General features: G+C 38.1%; 1 protein-coding gene across 2 annotated transcripts in view; it reads right to left on the reverse strand.

The window, feature by feature from the left end:
* Nucleotides 1-624: 624 nt before the first annotated feature.
* The window catches only part of LOC142336283 (uncharacterized), a 35,582-nt gene continuing 15,905 nt past the window's right edge, over nucleotides 625-20,301 (reverse strand). For both annotated transcript variants that reach the window (XM_075384994.1, XM_075384995.1), the window contains exon 2: nucleotides 625-8,288. In XM_075384994.1, the coding sequence (XP_075241109.1) occupies nucleotides 923-8,275 (7,353 nt within the window). In that variant the 5' untranslated portion in view covers nucleotides 8,276-8,288 and the 3' untranslated portion in view covers nucleotides 625-922. The remainder of the gene's footprint in view (nucleotides 8,289-20,301) is intronic.

Below are 20,301 nucleotides of genomic sequence, written 5' to 3' on the forward strand. Positions count from 1 at the left end.
TTTTGCAAAGAAAATACAAACACGTTTAAAAAATTGATTCAATGTGGGTCCCAATACAATTAAATATATGACCAGGAAGTTGAAAACATTTAACCTTTACATCTGTTTAGAAGAAACAGATATAAAGGTTGGACTTAGGAGAATTTCACAACTCTAACTTCAAACAATGGGACCGTTCTAATCTCCAACAGATTCAAATAAAAGTGCTCACCAAGCATCTTGCGCCATTATATGGTAGAAAAGGCTCTAAATTATATTTTATTGCACCTTTCCTCCCGTAACTTTGACAGCAATGGCTTAACTTCGTTCTTGTTTTCTTTCATTAATGGATTGTGAGGATGAGCATTTTGTGCCACACAAACAATCACACGAGCCGTCTTGTTTCTAGTAGATTTCAATGTACCAACCAGAATAGTTATCCAATGCAAGTCACACTGATGTACCAGTTCTGATCAGGTGAAAGATGTTATAAATCTGTTTCTTCTTGCATGTTCTCACCTAGCTGAATCACAATCAATGAAATGCTCACACAATCCAGTGAACAAAAATGCAAAAGATCAGTACTATATACGCATATAGGAAATATTTTTGTGGTTTTACGCGATCTTCTGGGGCAATCTCATATTGAAAAAAGATGACACAGCCAAATGAATTCAGTTTTCGATGTATGTTAAATGATTAGTCATATGGCAGATAATATCAGATACTTCGATACAATTTATGATCGTATGCTCAAAAGTGATTACTTTAATTAATTTCGGGCTTAGGTATGAATAGTAATACAGCCAGGTTTAGTAATTGAAGTATACAAGTTACAGCTCCATACAACTTAGTGGAAAGAATTTTAGTAGAACAAAAGCAGTATAATGGCCGAATAACTTAGCGGCTGTTCATTGTGTATCAGTTTCAGATTTCAGAATTATCAGAATGCAACGCCAATTTTTGGCGGATGTTTTGCGGATATATCCACAAATGCAGTTTTCAACTCGACTCCGTTTACAGCATCAATGTGCTCGCCATGTCCCAAACGAGCAAGTTCCCGTAATTTCTCGAAGTAGACTTTCCCAAATCCCAATGTGTACACTTGTAGCCCATGAGCCACTCGGTATTTTTTGGCAATGTTCTCCATTTCAATTTCCCCGTTGTACGATCCACCGTCGGACATGAAAATCAGCACGGGGATAACATGTTTCTCAATATGCCGACCGATAACTTCGTCTGCGAGATTCAAAGCGACACTAAAGTCTGTACCGCCGCCATTGTACGTCAAGACTGATTTCTGAAAGCAAGTAATAGGAATATACTCTGCAACAATTCGGCCACTTTGGTTGTAGATTTCAATAGAAAGCATGTCCGAGGAGGACTGGTTTAAGCGCTGAGCAATGAAAGTGAGGACTCCATTTACTAAATCTTCCCAAGGTTGTCCTCCCATTGACCAGGAATCATCGAGGCACAACACAAAATGATAGATGCCGACTGGGTGATTACAGGGAAAAACATGACCATCTTTAGTTACAAATCCATCCACAAGATTCGCTTCATTAATTGATTTGACTGGCTCATGCCATAGTGGCATTTGGCAGAACATCGTTTCGTCGTCTTTTTCGTGATCTTCAGCAGAGCAAAAGGCAGAACATTTCTGGAACTGCTCGATGTCAACTTCTTGACAGGGATCCTGAAAACCAATCAAAGTCCAGTATGCGTCGTGAGTAATCTCGTCTTTTGGAATATCAGGATTGGGGTGGTATTTTGTAGTCTCGTGCCTTCGTCCGTCTTCTTTGGCAATGTAAGCACACAGTGTGGGATCTAAGCTGTCACACTCTACAATGTGAGGATGACCTCGTCCAAGTGAATTGCAAAAAATGTGACACATTTCAGCAACAGCGGGTTCTCCAACTTTGTATTTGTGAGATCCTACTTGAATGTCATCTTCGTTGGCAATGAAGAAGCACTTTCGCATATTTCCGTGTCTGGCATGGTGAAGAATATCACCTTCATTTTGATGATTTATCGGCTTGTCACAAATGTTCTCACACGTAGGGCATTTGGCAGTACAGATGTGAACTTCAGTCGAGCAACTGTGATCCCCATCGTGAACTCTTGTGAATGATTCCAGTTTGCGGCGACATTTCAGTTTCTCTCCTTTTTCAGCAAAAGCTAAAGAGTATGTAAATGTGTCCCGCTGACCGTCAAAAGTCTCCTCTTTCAATTGTTTTTCAGTCCATACACGACAGAAACCTTCATGCTTGCAATCAAAATCGCATTGATGCTCTTTCCCACAGAAATGTTCTTCGCATTCTACACGGGATCCATCGTCAAGCAAAAAAGGCGGCTCGTGGGAGACTCCGTTTTCATCTTCAAATACAGCAGACAACTCGGTTCCATGGAAATGGTCAAGCGCTGCGCATCTGTTGGTGCATGTTGCAATTGAACATTCCTTTATACACTGCTCCTTAATGCATTTGTGGATAGAATGCTCAATTTCACAATCAACAATACAACGACCTTCGCATTCTACCAAGCTGCAAACACCTGCACACGGGTGTCGTCTCTCTGAACATTCATGCTCACCATCATGACGTGTCATTTTATGGCATTCGCCAACACAACCATTTAGAGAACTAAAACGGCACGGCGCTCCACATACATGATTGATTTCGGCACAAACATGTTTTCCATCGTGTCCAAAGGCCATTTTACACTGTTTTGTATCTTTTTGATCGCAATATGCACAATCTGCAGTACAATGATGACTAGTCGCACATTGATGCCCGCTTCTGTGATTTACAATTTGTGTGCACTTTAGGAAACATTTTGCGCATTTCTCCTCACAAAATCTGTAGGTTTGAATGAAATTAAGCTTCCAATTATCCAAGTTCTCCAAAACTCCGCATATAATGTCATCATACTCCGCTTTCTCGCTCTCTTTCCATTTTCGTAGATTTTCCTCCAGCCACGACCGAACACGTTTGAAACGCAAATTAATGCATTCTAGGACAAAATGTTCAAGAGCAATGCGCCAACTTAGACAGTTTTCTGGATTAGGAGTTGTTATTGATAAAAATTTCATCAAAATTCCTCCCAGTTGCTCTTCTTTGAATACTATTTCCAAATCATTTAGCTTCACAGTTCCCACACCTTCCAATTTGACATCTGTTTCAATGATGGGTTTAAAGTTCGGATTATCCAGCCCCTTCAATTCATATTCTTTGTGCTTTGAGTCTCCATCAGACGTCCGTCCGTAGTGAATAGCATTTTTCAAAGATGATCTTAAAATTCGAATGCGTTCATCTATTTGTTGTCTGTCAAGTGGTGAGAAATCATTAATTGCCAACTTTGCCATTAATAATTTCAGAGTTCTGACGAATTCTACACCTTTAAATAGGGGTTTGACTTCGTGATTTACAATAGCTAGGAGGTTTTTCATAGTTTCATAGTAGTCAGAACTTTCCAGAGAAGGAAATGCAATGATCTCAAAATCACTATTGTACAGTTTCTTTATGAAATTACTCTCACTTTTGCAAACTATGGTACTGATTTTTTCTTCAAACTCTTTTGGTGTATCGTCAACATCTTGTTCCGCAACATCGTTTATGACAATCATAAATTTTCCTTTGAAAACTTTTTCCGTTCCCTTTAATTGGTCACTTCCCATGTTGATTTTGCTGAACATTCGGTCAATTTCTCTGTCAATGCGTTTCTCTGATTTGAAAATGGTAATGGTTGAAATCGAACTGTTAAACAATGACAATAGCATATCATCTTGTTCTGTTCGCTCAATACTGCCAAGACCTTCGAAGTCTAGAATTACGTACAGGCAATCATCCTGCTCCTTGACTGTCATCCAACAGCCATCAGTGCATCTAGTTGCAGCTATGTTAAACGAAGATCCTGTAAGATGGTTCAGCGTATAACTCTTTCCGGTGCTCTGTTTTCCCATTGAGGAAATGACTTTTATATCCCCGTGCCATGAACTGAAGATGCTATCATAAAAACCAAGATCGATCTTCTCCACTAAATCAAAAGCAACATTGACGGTATCAAGTGGTAGAGGATGGCCGTTACATAGGATGTGAAACGCATTTGACTGACAACGTGCAACTTGAATTGGAATAAAAGTTATCAATTTCTTGACAAAATCGCCCATTTTCACTGCTTCTGTTTGGAATTCGTTGTTTGAAGAAACGCACAAAAAAATACCAGGATGAACTTGCATGTTGTCAAGTGGTTTTCTCGTAAATTGCAATTTGGCTCGCATTGACAAAATTTCATCTTGAAGTTGTTGACAGAGTTTCGAACTATCATCAGATGACGTAAACCAAAAATGGATTTTATTTTTATTGGATGACAGAATATCAACGCAGGGGAATTTTGTGTACATCCAATAAATATAATTGATCCAATGGGCCTCCAACTTTGTCTCTGTTCCGTTTATTTCATTTGACTTTTGCCAACCACTGGTTTTAGTGAGTTTCGTCTCATGTTCTGCTCCTGTTACTGTTATTTTGTCAACAGAGAGTGCACTACCTTTCCTTTTCACAGACAGCATCTGGTTGCACATGAGCAACATGTGCGTTTCCATTTCAGCATTGTCAATTTTTTCGACCACGTTGCCAGTTTCTGTCATAACTGGCAGATAAGTTCCATTGTCAGTGACAGCTAATACGCAACTACCATCTGGAGTGGACAACAACTTACTAATTGAGTGTACAAGTTTCACTGATTTCACCATCGATCGTGTTCTACAGTCCACTTTTCGCAGACGCTCCTCATAGTAAAACCACAGGAACTTGCTATTAGGCTGTAAGCAAAATAGAAACTGTTTCTCGACTCCAAACATTTTGTTCAAATCAACAGGATTCAAATTGCTTCTGCATTTATATTCGCTGTCAAACTTGATTAATTGTATTGTCCAAGGATTCGTGTCATCGTGCATATGCAAAGCGAGGACATCGGTTTTGCAGTCAAAGAAGCTTGCGTAAATCCGTTTCCCGAAATGCCCATTCAAGCGCTTTTTCATATTGCTCAAATTGTAGACCTCGAATTTAGATGCATTGTTCTCGTTAAAGAGAATCATGGTTTTTGAGTTGTCAATCGGATAAACAGCGTGTACTGTCTCTAATGCGGTAGCATTTAATTGACCTACTCTAAGGAATTCCAGCTCCCCAACGTTTAAAATATCTCCGCCACAGGACATGCGTTGATACTCCTCTTTTTTAGCCGTGAGCTGAAAGAATTTAACGTACGTTTTGGCTGGCTCCTTGATGACCTTTTTGAAATCACAAAAGAAATAATTTGGACAGCCAGATATCGGTTTTTGCTTCCTCTTGATGTCAATTATGGTCTCTTCTGATTCAATCGTTAAATCATCGCAGCATCGCGATCTCTCAATTTGAGTCATCAATTTATCAAACGCTGCTGATGCTTCATCAGAGAGCATTTTATCTTTGCGTTTGTGCGAGTCTTCTGAACACATGTTTTGCAGGAACGCGCGAAATAAAGGTTTTTTACTGTATGGCTCTATCATATCACAAACACTCCAGATAAACAAATCAATGCTGGTCTGAAAATCTTCATCGACGTCCTCGTAATCGATTTCTGTAACTGCCTTTTTTATTTCATTTTTGATACATGTGCTAGGCTTGCAAGCGTTACACAGCGCACTCCGGTAGCTGCCGAATTGCTTCTGTGCCTCAGTTTGAAGCTCCTCCCACGACATTTTACCAAATTCGGTTTCTCTCAATGTACCCGTAAGCTTTTTGCCACAACGCTTCAATGTATGCCACATCAAATACTTGTCCAAAATATTCTCTTTGGTTCTATTGCGAAATTCTAATCGTATTGTTTTCAAGCAATGCTTGTCAATTAATGTAGCAATACTATCGTAATCAAACTGAATGACATCGTCCCATAATTTTTCGGTTCTTTCACGATTGTTCAGAAAATATTGTTCAATAATAGCAAAAATTTCAGAAATTTCGGTCTGGATAAAATACAGAGCTGCTGAAACTAGAACAATTTCATGCGTCTTTATTTCCTCAACCTCCAGGTTTTCAGTTGCTTTACGAAAGACTTCTTCTTGAATACTGGCAAATTCGTTCGGGGCAAATACTTTTATGTATTCAATTTTGAAAGTGGCGCAAATATCGCCCAAGTCACTAATTTTCATTTTGTCGATCATCCCTTTGAAATCTCCGACAGGTCCATAGTGTACTTGGTTTTTGGTAACAAGGTTCTCCTGTGTTTTTTCAAAAGTCAATGCAATTAACCCGTTTTGAGAGGAGAATAAACTGAGACGTGCAAGTTCTGGCTCGTGCACCAATCCCAAGCATGTCAACGTGATACTTTCTTGCTGAGTTTCATGTTTCTTCAAGTTATAACGCGATCTCCTGTCACATTTGACAACAAGTTTGTCCTGGTCAACTGCCAATCGATCCTCATAGTTTCCGTCCAAACACATGACAACATTGTTACACAACTGACTCATGTACCTCAGAAAATGCACTGCTCTGGAGTCTTTCCGGACAACATTAAAATCAGCATCGTTTTTGCTATTAAAGAGAACAAACTTTCGGCCCTCTGACGCAAAATCGAGCAAGTACAGTCCTGGTTTTTCTGACAGCATCAAATCTTCCAAGCCTGGCAAATGAGAAAATAAAACTCGTTTGAGGCACTCGATTACTCCTTTCAGTGGCCCAAATAGTCCAATACATTCAATTGACACTTGATTCAAGGCTTCGAAGTCAATCATCACTCCATTCGTACTCGAGTAGTACAAGACAGGAAACTCTGTCGATAAATTCCCTGGTACAGAGTTGCACAGATACTTTATACCGTTTTCAGAAAGCGTAAACTTTTCAACAGAAAAGCCTTCCTGCATTTCAGTAGAAAACATGATGAGCTGCGTCAGAATGTACTGAGACTCCTCAACGGAGTCCTCAACTTTTGTTGAACCTCCTGTTGTTTCCTCAATTTTGCTTAGATAAAGTCGTTTCAAATCGGATGCTGTTTGATCAGTACAAATTTGTTCACTGTTTTCAATATGTGAAGATGAAAAATTTGAAACTTGAGATCGGTAACTGTCAAACAGAAATTCAAGTTTCAGTTTCAGAAAACTGACTTGTTTCTTTGTTAAATCTTCACATTCGTAGAGTTCTTCCAACGTTTTAATTTCTGTAATATTGTCCATGATCCATCTTCGAGCAGTGATTTCAATTGCGTCATCTTTTCCTACTAAAATAGTCTCCACTTCTTTCAGAAACTTCTCTCGTGAGTTGACTGTCTCGGTTACCTGATTTGAGTTTCCATTTCCATCAATTTTATAGAAGTCTCTCACAATAGCTTTCACATGCACCACTTGTCGTTTCGTTAAATCTTCGCACAGATCAATTTCTCTCAGATCAAGTGCCGAAGATGAGCTGTTTGCAAGCCAATGTTCCAACCATGCAATTCCATCATTAGGCAATGAAAGACTGCCAAAATTGGGTAGAGCTCTTTCGCCGACATGTTGTTGCTGCTGAAGTTTTTTCAGTTTATCAAATGGTTCTTTCAGCTTGTCTGCCAGAAGTTTCACTTGCTTTGTTGTCAATTCTTCGCAGCTTTTTAAACCGCACTCCAGTGACTCAAAAGTCTGAATTCCATTCCTTACTTCGTGAACAGCGTCATCACTCAACTTGCTGTCCTTCAAAAATGACTCAACTTCGTGCATTAAAATAGTCAATTCCTTGTTTTGGTTAACCTCTGTAGGAGAATCCACTTGCTGTAGAACCCTCTTTATGTTGTCAATTTCGGCTGATGATAATTGGGATTTAATTTCCGGTGTACTGCATGCCTCAACAAGCTCTTCGTAACCTTTGTCGAAATATTTCACAAGGTGAGACGCCAACAGTTTTTCGCGAGCTACACAGCTGCTGTCAAACTTGATCAAGAAGAGTTCCCGCTTTTCTTGAAGGTCTTTGAATATCGACGCCAATGCAATTTTCAGTGCCTTTACGTTTTTAGGAGATAAATCTTCACATTTTGCCAGATCATCCAGAGATTCCCAGTGGAAGACATGTGACATTATCCATTCGATGGCATCCTGTTCAATGTTGGAAATCTCCTCGACAAGGACTTGAATCTCATCCAGCCAGCATCTGGGTTCACTGCATACTGGTAGTGCGTTAGAAAGTTCATCTACGGGAACTGAATTCTGATTCGGGGCCAGGCAGAGCTCTTCACTGGTGTCAGGAACTCCGCTGTCGTCTGAAGGAAGGGATTCGTTAGTGTCTCCCATTAGAAACACAAGGCTGAAACAGAAAGCACCGACTTGGAATTGGAGTCAGCATTACCAAATCCAATAAACAAATGGCTGTAAAACAAAAGCTATAAAGTGACCTCAGGATGATTTCGTTGTAAAGCCACCCCACCCCCCACAAACAGCAGCACTGAATACTCTACTTCCTTTTTAGTATGATCATTTATTTTGACAATGAGGGTTACAGGGCTGTATATAAGGAGTAATTTTGTCTCGTTATTTATATAGCTGACAAGGCTAAAAATTTTAAAAAGCTTTCTGTGAGCATAGCAAGGAATGTGCCCACATACCTAACCTACTAGAAAATAAAATTATTTATTCAACAAAAACTTTATTATCCATAAATACTTTGAAGCAATTTGTTAGAAGAATTTTCATTGCAATTAATTGCACTCAAACAAAATTTGGAAAAAATATTTGGATATTTTTCATCTCTTTTCCAAAAAATTCGGTCCGAATAATTTCACTTTTTGTCTAAAGCTACGGGATAAAGCAATAAGGAGCAAGATCACAGAGTGATTGTGCAGGTTTTCAACACTATACATTTAATGACGTATATCGTACGCCCAAAATCAAAGGCGCTAAAAATATGGCGACCTCTCTGTTTTTTAATGCAAGAAATTCATCTAAAAAATTTTGCAAACAAAACACTTATGGAAAACACTTGATTTTTTTTGCAAAAAAATGATGAATTAGAAGTTCAAATCAAATATAGCAAATCAATATTAAAAAAGTGATCATCAATGAAAACAATCTGCTCCCAGATTGTCCTATGTTATGCATAAGGTCCCCAGGTTGTCCTATGCTATGCGAGTGCCCTATGCTATGCTTAAGCAACTTCTTTTCACCAATCACAAAACAAACAAACAGCAAGCTACATAATGGGATTAACAATAGTTAGCATCATAAGTAAGCAAAAAATAAGTGGCTAAAAGATTGCGCATCATTATTATACGAAGGCAGGGCAAAAATGTCCCTACTGGAGTTCCTTTTCAGCAAAAATCCATTAGCAAACTGAAGCACGTCTTTTTTACTCAAGCTTACCTGCATGCCAAGGAAAAACAACAGAAACCGCCATTGTCAGAAGCTTCATTTTTGTCAATTGAAATTTTTAAATGTTTTGAATTAAAAAAAATTCAGCCGTTCGCTGACCGAAATTTTAATGAACAATTTTTAAACACATTTTCAGAGTCTTAGAAAACTAACTTTATGCCCACTTTCCCCCGAAAATTTTGCAAACAAAACACTCTTGTAAAACGCTTGATTTTTTTTCGCAAGAAAATATTGAACTAGAATTTCAAATCAAATATAGCTAATCAATAGTAAAAAAAGTGATCATCTATGAAAACAATCTGTTCCCAGATTGTCCTATGCTATGCAAAAGGTCCCCAGGGTGTCATTTGCTATGCGAGTGCCCTATTCTATGCCTAAGCAATTTCTTTTCACCAATCACAAAACAAACAAAGAGCAAGCTTTATAATAGGATTAACAATAGTTAACATCATAAGTAAGCAAAAAATAAGTAGCTAAAAGATTGCGCATCATTATTATACGAAGGCAGGGCAACAAAACGGACAAGTCGTAAGTGATTTGTCTAAAAGATGACGATCTGAAAAAAAATAACTAGCATGAGCCGAGTGCCAACCAAATAAATTCTTTCTAAAAATACCCGCAAAACTTCAAGGAATCTAAAACTTACTTCACGAAAAGAAAATATGGCCAATTCTCGACCGTTTTAGATAAACTTCATTTTGAATTTATTCAAGCAAGATTTTTGATAACGGAGACACAAAAGCATTTAGAGAAAAGCAACGAAAGAAACATTTTGTGCACGATCACTAAACTTTTGTTGCAAGTTTTGCTACGAAATGACATGCTCGCCGATTTTAGGTGAGCCACCTTTTTCACAAAACAGAAAATTCCTTTAATGGCTTTAAAACTAAAACTTCTAAGTAATACTCTCAATAGACAAACGTGGATAAATGTATTGTCGTATCCCTAAGTCACTTGTTTTTACAATCCAAAGAAACCATCATAAAGGGTTTAAGGATCTTCAACATAATAAAAAGGAAGAGGGTTTAGTGCATACAAGATTGCAGATTATTACAATAAGGCAGAGCACCAAAATTGACGAAGGTCTCTTCCAGTTGTGTTCAGAATTACAAGACGTGTTAAAAACTACAAAAAAATCTTTTTATGCTGAGACGACCAATACTAAATCAGGCCTGTTGCAAACTCTATAAATGCGGTTTCAAAATGACCGAAAAATAATCAAAGAACCTAAACTAAAAGTTTCCTTAGCTAGTACAGAACATGACCTATTCTTTACCGTTCTTTATAAACCTCATTTTCCCTTCAGTTAAAGAGGGAAAAATTTATAACGAAGATAAAATTTAATTTTTTAACACATTTCCGGAGTCTTAGAAATCTAACTTTATGCCCACATTCCCCCGATAATGTTGCAAACAAAACACTCATGAAAAACGCTCAATTTTTTCGCAAAAATGATAAATTAGGAGTTCAAATCAAATATAGCTAATCAAAAGTAAAAAGTGATCTATGAAAACAATCTGCTCCTAGATTGTCCTATGCTATGCATAAGGTCCCCAGTTTGTCTTATGCTATGCGAGTGCCCTATTCTATGCTTAAACAACTTCTTTTCACCAATCACAAAAAAAACAAACAGCAAGCTACATAATGGGATTAACAATAGTTAACATAAGTAAGCAAAAAATAAGTGGCTAAAAGACTGCGCATCATTATTATACGAAGGCAGGGCAACACAACGGATCAGTCATAAGTGATTTGTTCAATAAACGACGATGTGATGATCTGAACAAAAATAATAACTGTAACTTGAGCCGAGTGCCAACCAAATACATTTTGTCTAAAAATACCCACAAAACTTCAAGGAAACTAAAACTTTCTTAACAAAACAAAAATATGGCCAATTCTCGGCCGTATTAGATAAACTTCATTTTGAATATACTCAAGCAAGATATTTGATAACGGAAATACAAAAGCATTTAGAGAAAAGAAACGAAAGAAACATTTTGTGCGCGATCACTAAACTTTTGTTGCATGTTTTGCTACGAAATGACATACTCGCCCATTTTAGGTGAGCCACACTTTTCACAAAACAGAAATTCCTTTAATGGCTTTAAAACTAAAACTACTACGTAATACTCTCAAAAGACAAACGTGGATAAATGTACTGTATCCCTGAGTCACTTGTTTTTACAATCCAAGGAAACCATCATAAAGTGTTTAAGGATCGCCAACATAATTAAAAGGAAGGAATTTTAGTGCATACAAGATTGCAGAACATTATTACAATAGGGCAGAGCACCAATATTGACAAACGTTTCTTGCAGTTGTGTTGAGAATTACAAGACGTGTTGAGAATCACAAAAATTCTTTTTATGCTGAGACGACCAATACTAAATCAGGCCTGTTGCGAACTATATAAATGCGGTTTCAAAATGACCGCAAAAAAATCAAAGAACCTAAACTAAAAGTTTCCTTAGCTAGTCCAGAACATGACCTATTCTTTACCGTTCTTATAAACCTCGTTTTTCGCTCAGTCGAAGAGGGATATTTTATAACGAAGATAAAAATTCCGCAAAAACCATTAAAACAAATAAAACAATTTGCGCATGATCGATAATATTTTACTGCATTCTTCCTCACTTTATTGACAAATCGTAACGGTTTCTGTTGAACCACATTTTTAACACAGAATTAATTCAAAGCTGAATTTAAATTTCAGCTGGAATCAAAATGTCGCAGTTAGATTTATCTTGAAATATTTTACATGCCCAGAAAAAATTACACCTGCTCTCAAATGTCAAATGTCCCTACTGGAGTTCCTTTTCAGCAAAAAAAACCATTAGCAAACTGAAGCACGCCTATTTTACTCAAGTTTACCTACATGCCAAGGAAAAACAACAGAAACCGCCATGGTCAGAAGCTTCATTTTTGACAATTGAAATTTTTAAATGTTTTGAATTAAAAAAAATTCAGTCGTTCGCTGACCGAAATTTTAATGAACCAATTTTTAAACACATTTTCAGAGTCTTAGAAAGCTAACTTTAAGCCCACATTCCCCCGAAAATTTTGCAAACAAAACACTCTTGTAAAACGCTTGACTTTTTTTCGCAAGAAAATAATGAACTAGGATTTCAAATCAAATATAGCTAATCAATAGTAAAAAAAAGTGATCATCTATGAAAACCATCTGCTCCCAGATTGTCCTATGCTATGCATAAGGTCCCCAGGTTGTCATTTGCTATGCGAGTGCCCTATGCTATGCCTAAGCAACTTCTTTTCACCAATCACAAAACAAACAAAGAGCAAGCTTTATAATAGGATTAACAATAGTTAACATCATAAGTAAGCAAAAAAATAAGTGGCTAAAAGATTGCGCATCATTATTATACGAAGGCAGGGCAACACAGCGGATCAGTCACAATATATTTGTGCAAGAAATGACGATGTGATGATCTGAAAAAAAAATAATAACTCATTAACTCTAGCTTGAGCCGAGTGCCGACCAAATACATTCTGTCTAAAAGTACCCGCAAAAATTCAAGGAACATGAAACTTACTTCACAGAGCAAAAATATGGCCAATTCTTGGCCGTTTTAGATAAACTTCATTTTGAACTAATTCAAGTAAGATAATTCATAAAGGAGATACAAAAGCATTTAAGAGAAAACCAACGAAGGAAATAATTTGTACACGATCACTAAATGTTTGTTGCATGTTTTGCTACGAAATGACATACTCACTTAATTTAGTTGAGCTACATTTTTCACAAAACAGAGTATTTCTTGAATGGCTTTAAAACTAAAACTACTACGCAATACTCTCAATAGATTAACGTGGATAAATGTATTGTCGTATCCCTAAGTCACTTGTTTTGACAATAAAAAAAACAATCATAAAGGGTTAAGGATCGTCAACATAATAAAAAGGAAGAAATTTTAGGGTTACGGTTTCAGGTGAACCACATTTTTAATAGAAACAAAATTAATTCGAATATATAGATTCTGAAAGCTTCTAGAAGAATTCTTATCTCTCAATGCGTGCGCTAAAACACTAAAAAAATCGACGTGGAAATTGTAGTGTCTTATGCTATGCACGATCAACTTTTCACCAGTAAAAAAAGCCTGCAGCAAGCTACACAATGGGATCAAAGGATTCAGAGAAAACCAACGAAAGAAAAAATTTTTGCATAATCAATAGATTTTTATTCCATGTTTTGTTACAAAATGGCCTACTCGGTTATTTTAGGTGAGCCACATTTTTCACACAATAGATCATTTCTTTAATGGATTTAAGACTATAACTACAACGTAACCTCAGCACCATATTGTTTTAAAGCCCCCACTCCAAAAAAGCAACATTATTTTGCACCACCAAAAATCAAGATTCTAGTTCCTTTTATGTATGATCATTTGTTTTTATCACATGTCGAGGGTTACACGGCCTTAGATAGTGTGCATTTTGTTACAAAATTTTTTCCGAAAAACAATACGTGAGTTACTTATATAGCCAACCACGATATTAAAAATTTTGGGAATTTGTATTGCCGTATCACTAAGCCACTTGTTTTCAGCGATCTATAGAAACCATTATATAGGTCTCAAGGATCGTTAACATCATAAGCAAGCAAAAAATGAGTGGATATAAGATTGCACGTTATTATTATACGAAAGCAGAGCAAAACAATTGAACAACCAAAATTTATTTGTCCAAAAAAATAATGACGTGATGATCCGAAAAGAAATAATAGCTGTAGCTTGAGCCGAGCACCAACCATAAATTCGGTCTAGAAATAATAGTAGTGCTCAATTTCACGCAATGTTTTGGTAGTAAATGTATCGTTAGTCCAACTTCAACATCATGTTATAAAATTGCAGCCTCGTCTGCATTGTTATTTTTAAAAATTATTTCTACCAATTTGTTTCTCGTTCGCCTAGTCGAAAACCTAATCTCTATCTTATCTAAACCTTATCTAACCTGATCTTTATCTTGAAGGGACTAAACGGCGTCTGTTATCTTGCAAGTTTGATATTTCTGTTTTTCGACAAAAGCTTTTGATTTTGAATACAAAGAAACTAATATTCCTGTCGTACTTTACTATTTTGCTGTGGTGATTCGCGTTGCGAGTATGCAGACGGAATGTTTATGAGTGATTCGCGGAGCGAGATCTACTTTAACTTTTGTTTCGCTTACTTGCGGAGCGGGAGAACAAGAGGCAGTTTTGCAAACTGAATTGAATTGCATAAATTGAGAGGAATGAATTAAACAGATTGGAGCCACTTGGGCACAACGTGAATACGTGATCAGACATGTCTGATCACGAAGCGGGAAACTATCAGACAATGGAATGAAATGATAAGGTAAACAAATTGAACAAATTAATGAAGGTGAAAGTAATTGAACTAATTTAAGGCATCAAATAATTTTTACTGCAATTATTAAATAAAATGAATAAATATACCATCAGGTATCACATACCCTTCGCATCAAGAAGAAAAATTGTAATATACAATTTTTCAAGTATAATTAATAATAACAATATTTACAAATTAATACAAGGTCCCCGGTTAAATAGATAATATCAATATATTTGCTGGTTATCATAACTAAAAATATGATGATTAATACAATATAAAATGTCTTTTCAGTTTTTTGAGTTTACATGTTCCAATCTTCATTTTCATGATCATGTTCTTCTGCATCGAGAGCAGTCATAGATCTAGCCAATGTCGGGGTGTCCGTTTCTAGCAAAGGTACATTTCGTACCGCGGGAGGCGAGACAGAACCAATCTGTGGTGACATGTTTTGCTCTTCCGGTTGTATGTCCAAAATTTGTTGCACCGATTCGACAACGGTGACAGGTGGTGCAAAATTTTCAACATCACCCGCTCGTCGGGGTCGTTTAGGCGGTGGTAGAATGTCTGATCCTGGGGGTGACGTTTCAAAACCGTAATATGATGGGCTTCGCCTATTACGGTCAGAAGATCGTCTTGAAGATGATGTTGCGGGTGGATCAGTGGGCGCATTTGTGGTCGGTTCGCTGATCTCGAGTGGTGGTTGGGCGTTTCGGATTGCAGCGAAGTTTGGCAATTTTGGGACGCGCCCCCGCATCGCGCGAGAAATGTTTGAGCGCTGTGAAGAGACTCCGCTGCCCGGTTCTCTCTTCCTATGTTTCATCTTTTTATCACCCTTTTGCTTTCGGGTGAACTCCTTAATGTGGCTGTGGATCAGCTCTTTAACGATCTTCTCCCCAGAACGTGGCCCGCGTCTGTCGGAATATACTTTTAATGGAGTCTGTCTCTCCTGATGAGTGCCGAATTTGGCAATATCGCTATTATGGACGGTAACAATTTGTTTGCCCGGCTCCTTAATGGTCGATGTAGTCGGGCTTACTTTTAAGATGTGCGATCCTGGGGCGAGAACTTCGTAGAGGCCTTCAAGTTTCTTCTTGGATCGTCTTTTGCCGTGGATTTTGCGAGCCAAGTTTAGCTCTACCGATCTTTCTTTTAGGGGAATGGGGCGCATTGCTTTCGTTTTGAGAAATCTGGATTCGCCATCCGTGCTCGCTCTCTCTCTCTCTTGCATTTGCTTCCGTTGTGGCGCGTGTCATGCCCTTTTCAACTTCTATGTCGCTTCTGTATCCACTTATCCATTTGTCATCGGGCAATATTTCCTCCGGCATCACTGTTTCTTCGTCTAAATAGTGATTTATGATACCCTTATACGACAAATTCATCAAATTCGGTTTAGTTGCAATCACGCTTAGCGGGGTATTAGGTTTTCTCCCAAAATGTGCTTCGAAGGGCGACATCTTTGTTGTTCTTTGTTTACATATTCGCAATTGGTGAATGATTATCTTTAATGCATGCTTTACATGAAAGGCGTGTGCAGCTAATTTCTCTTCTTTGATACATGCGAGTCTATTCTTAATTGTTTGAATTATTCGTTCCACCAACCCAAAAGCACGGTGATCTTTTACAGGCGCTTCAATAATTTCAATGTTGTTTTTAATGCAAAAAGTCTTTACTTGATGTCCAATTAAACATTTAGCTTGGTCTAAACGAATAGATCTTGGATTTCCGTGAGTTTCGATGTACATGTCCAAAAATTTTAGAACATTTGGTCCATTAGCTTTTTCATACATATATGCAGTTGGATATTTAGAAAAGCGATCAATTGCTGCCAAAAAATATACTTCATTGTTCTTTTCATCAAAAATTGGTCCCCCAAAATCAATTTGAATTTCCTGATTAGGTTCAACACATGGTATATGAGGAGTAAATTGCTTAGCGGGAATTATGGATTTTAGATTCTTACCAATTGCTGTGCACGGTTTGCACTCAGTGGCCTTGACTATTAGTTCCCGATGCATGTAAGGCCACCAGCAATGTGTTGCCATACAAATCATGCCCCATGTACCTGGATGACTGGCATGAATATCATCTGTGAGTGCTTCGCGAAGTACGTTGGGGATGGCTACCTTCTCATCTATGCATACGCACCCCGAGCGCACGTGAAGGTCCCTCCAGTACGAATGCATGTACGGGTTGATGGCTTTTAATCGAGCTTCGTTATTTGTCAGTATACAATCCCTGACTTCTTTTAAGACGGCATCTTTACTAGTGAGAGAAGCGATGAGCGTTTTACTGAATATCTTTGATACTATATAATCAAACGTGGGGACGTGCGGGCTCGGCGTTAACGGGGTACTAGCATTTGAAGAATGGGTAGGGGATGTTGGGGTTATGTTGTGTGCCATGCTTGTTGTCGGCGGAATACTAATGTTTTGCGGGCGTTGATTTGCTGAGCGGGGTGTAGAGGTTGAAGTTGATCGCGTACACGCGGTGCGCTTGACGTTTTCACTAGTTGATGGTTGATCCGCTGCGCGGGATGTATCATTGAATCGCACTCTGGTTATTCTTTTCTTTGACGGCATACTGTTAGCTATTAAATTGATATCTTTAATTATGGATGATGTTTTAGTTGAGTTTTTGAGAGTAGAAGAATGCAACTGAATTCTAGATCGACAAGGGGCAAAAAGCACTGATTTGAATTCTGGGTGGTGACTTTTTGAGTTATTTCCGGAATGTGATTTGATTGGCGGGATTTGTAATTGAGTAATTTGATGCTTGTGCTGCGCGCATGCCACTTTATTCCTAATTTGGATTAATTGTTTGTTATTACTGGTGTTTTGCAGAGCGAGAGGAGTGCTAAGTGGATTTTGAGACGCGAGTGGTGCATATTTTAAATTGTTTAATTGGTAACTACTATCTGAGGTATGATTTCGCGGAGCGAGTGAATGGCTAAATACATGTTCGCATACTTGCGTAGCGCGTGTGCTAATTGAATTTATTGAGCTATTAAAGGACTCAAATTTAGGTGTAAATTCGTGTGCGGAGATATGTGTCTCAATTTTAGGTGTGTTTTGCAGATCGAGTGTATGATTTGTTAGTAACTGGTGTAAACGTGATGTGGGGTGTTCCGTTTTTAATTCTAATGTGTTAATTGAATTCGAGATTAGTTTCAACTTTGCGACTATAAATTCTTCATCGTATGTGGAGACCTTTTTAGCTTTTTGAGATGGATTGCGAGAAATATAATCTACTAAACCCATTTTGGCCCCAGGAAGGTGTTCAATATCAAATTGAAAAGGGAGAAGACGATCTACCCATCGGGTTAATCTACTGTTGTAGGATTTATTAGATCGGTGTTCTTTCATAATTGAGAGAAGTGCTCTGTGATCAGTAATTACTTTAAATTGTTTTCCATACAAATAATTTTTGAAATATTCTGTGGACCAGACTACACCCAAAAGTTCAAGTTCGTTCACGCTATAGCGCTCCTCACATGAGTTTAAAAATCTAGACGCGAACGCAATCGGTCTCCACCCATCTACAGTTAGTTGTTCGAGTGCCGCACCAAGACCTGACCGAGATGCGTCGCATTTCACGCGTGTTTCGAGTTGCGGGTTGTAGTGACTATTAGCAGTAGCGTTCGCTATGCGGGTTTTTATTTCTTGGAAACAATTTTCATGTTCAGTCGTCCAAATGAATTTGGAAGACTTTCTCAATAGCGGACGAAGGGGGTGGCTTATTTGGGCTAAATTTGGGATGAATTTCCCAATATAATGAACGGATCCCAGAAATGAACGGAGTTTCTTTAATGTTTTCGGTGCATCAAGAGCCAAAATTGCCGCAGTCTTAGATTCGAGAGCCGAGATACCCTCTTGTGATATATGATACCCAAGCCAGTCAATTTCTAATTTTCCAAAGTGACATTTAGGTAAATTTATCCTACGGTTTTCATCATCTAGACGTTGTAGGCACTTCATGACGTAATTTTTGTGATTATTCAGAGACCCTTTGCTAACAATTAAGATATCATCCAAAAAGCAATATGTATTTTCCAATCCAATTAAAGTATAATCCATAGCTTTTTGGAATTCTGCTGGCATGTCTGTAAGTCCGTAAAATCCTGTTTGAAATCTATACGTGCCAGTCATATCACCACTAATTATGTCAAAGTTGCAATGATTAGCTGTATTAACATCTAAATTCAATTGACTGTAAGCGTATTTCAGATCGATCGTAGAAAAATAAGTTGTTTTTTGCGAGGCGGGAGCGCTTATTTGTTGAGAGATTGATTCAATGAGCGTATCAATATTCGGCATTTAATATTTGTTTTTGTGGATAGCTTTATTCAAAACTTTTGAATCCAATGCAAGCTTTATTGTTTGGTCTTTTTTAACAGTCACCACAATAGGTGAAATGAAATAATTATCTGGGCAGCTCGACAGTTTTATGATATGTTTTTCGGCTAATAATTTTCGAAGTTCTGTATTAACTTTGTCCTGGAGATTGATAGGAATTCGTCTACCTTTTTGGTGTCTAGCTTGGAAGTTCTTGTGAAATTTAGATTTTGCTACATGACTTTTTGATCGTCCGATGCGTGATACCAACCCAGGAAATTTTGTGGCTATTTGCTCTTTAAATTCTGAGGACGCAATGTTATTGACAGAATTACCTTTTTGAAGTGTTGATTGCGTTACTGCAAGCCCGAGTTGGTCGAAAAAATCACGACCAATTAAGGACTTTAAACCGTCAGCAACAACAATGAAAGCTGCTGTGTCGCATACCCATCCTTTGCTCGTTACAGGGGCTTGAGTCTTTCCCAGTACCTGTATTGGTTCGTTAGAGAAGTTTCGTAGTTGTGGTGGTGACGATTCGTGAATACAGAAAGCGCGGGGGCTGCTTTGTACCACTTGCGACGCGAGTGAATGGTGAAGTATACTGCATGCACTCCCGGAGTCCACGAGTAGAGTTGTATTGACATTTCCAATCTTGAGGGGCATATTGAGGGGTTCAACTTTCTCCACTGCGGCTTCAATCATTGCGACTGTGTAGTCCTCTTCACCGCTTCTGTAGTCTGATTCATAGAGTTTTGCCGGTTGGACGAAATTTACCGAGTCCTCTGGGTTTGGCTCTTCTTCTACCACCCGAACCATCTTTTTCTTAGGATCTTGTGGTTTTGAGTTGATGGTTTTTTGTTGTTTGCGGCAGACTTTCGCAAAGTGGTTCAATAATCCGCAATTGTTGCACGTCTTTCCTTTTGCGATGCATTTTTCGCGATGATTTGGGAGCCAAACTCCACCACAATTGGAACAGTTGAGTGTTGATCTATTATTCTGTCTTGCATCATTGTTGTTGTTGTTCTGCCAATACGGTCTTCGTGAATTGTTATTGAACTGTACGGCATTTACGTTCGCTGGGACAACAATTTTATTATGTTGTTGAATTTGGTGTTGATTTCGCATTCCGAGTTCCATATTGATTGCCAAATCCAATGCTTGACGCGGTTCCACAGTTTGTTTTAGTAGCTCTTTTTGGATCTCAGGGTCGATCAGGTTTGTGATGAACACATCGTGTATCAGAGTTTCTTCTTTGTTCTCAAAGTCGCAG

Source organism: Convolutriloba macropyga, chromosome 3 (assembly GCF_964194025.1).
Source record: "Convolutriloba macropyga chromosome 3, txConMacr16.3, whole genome shotgun sequence".
In the NCBI taxonomy this organism is placed as follows: domain Eukaryota; kingdom Metazoa; phylum Xenacoelomorpha; order Acoela; family Convolutidae; genus Convolutriloba; species Convolutriloba macropyga.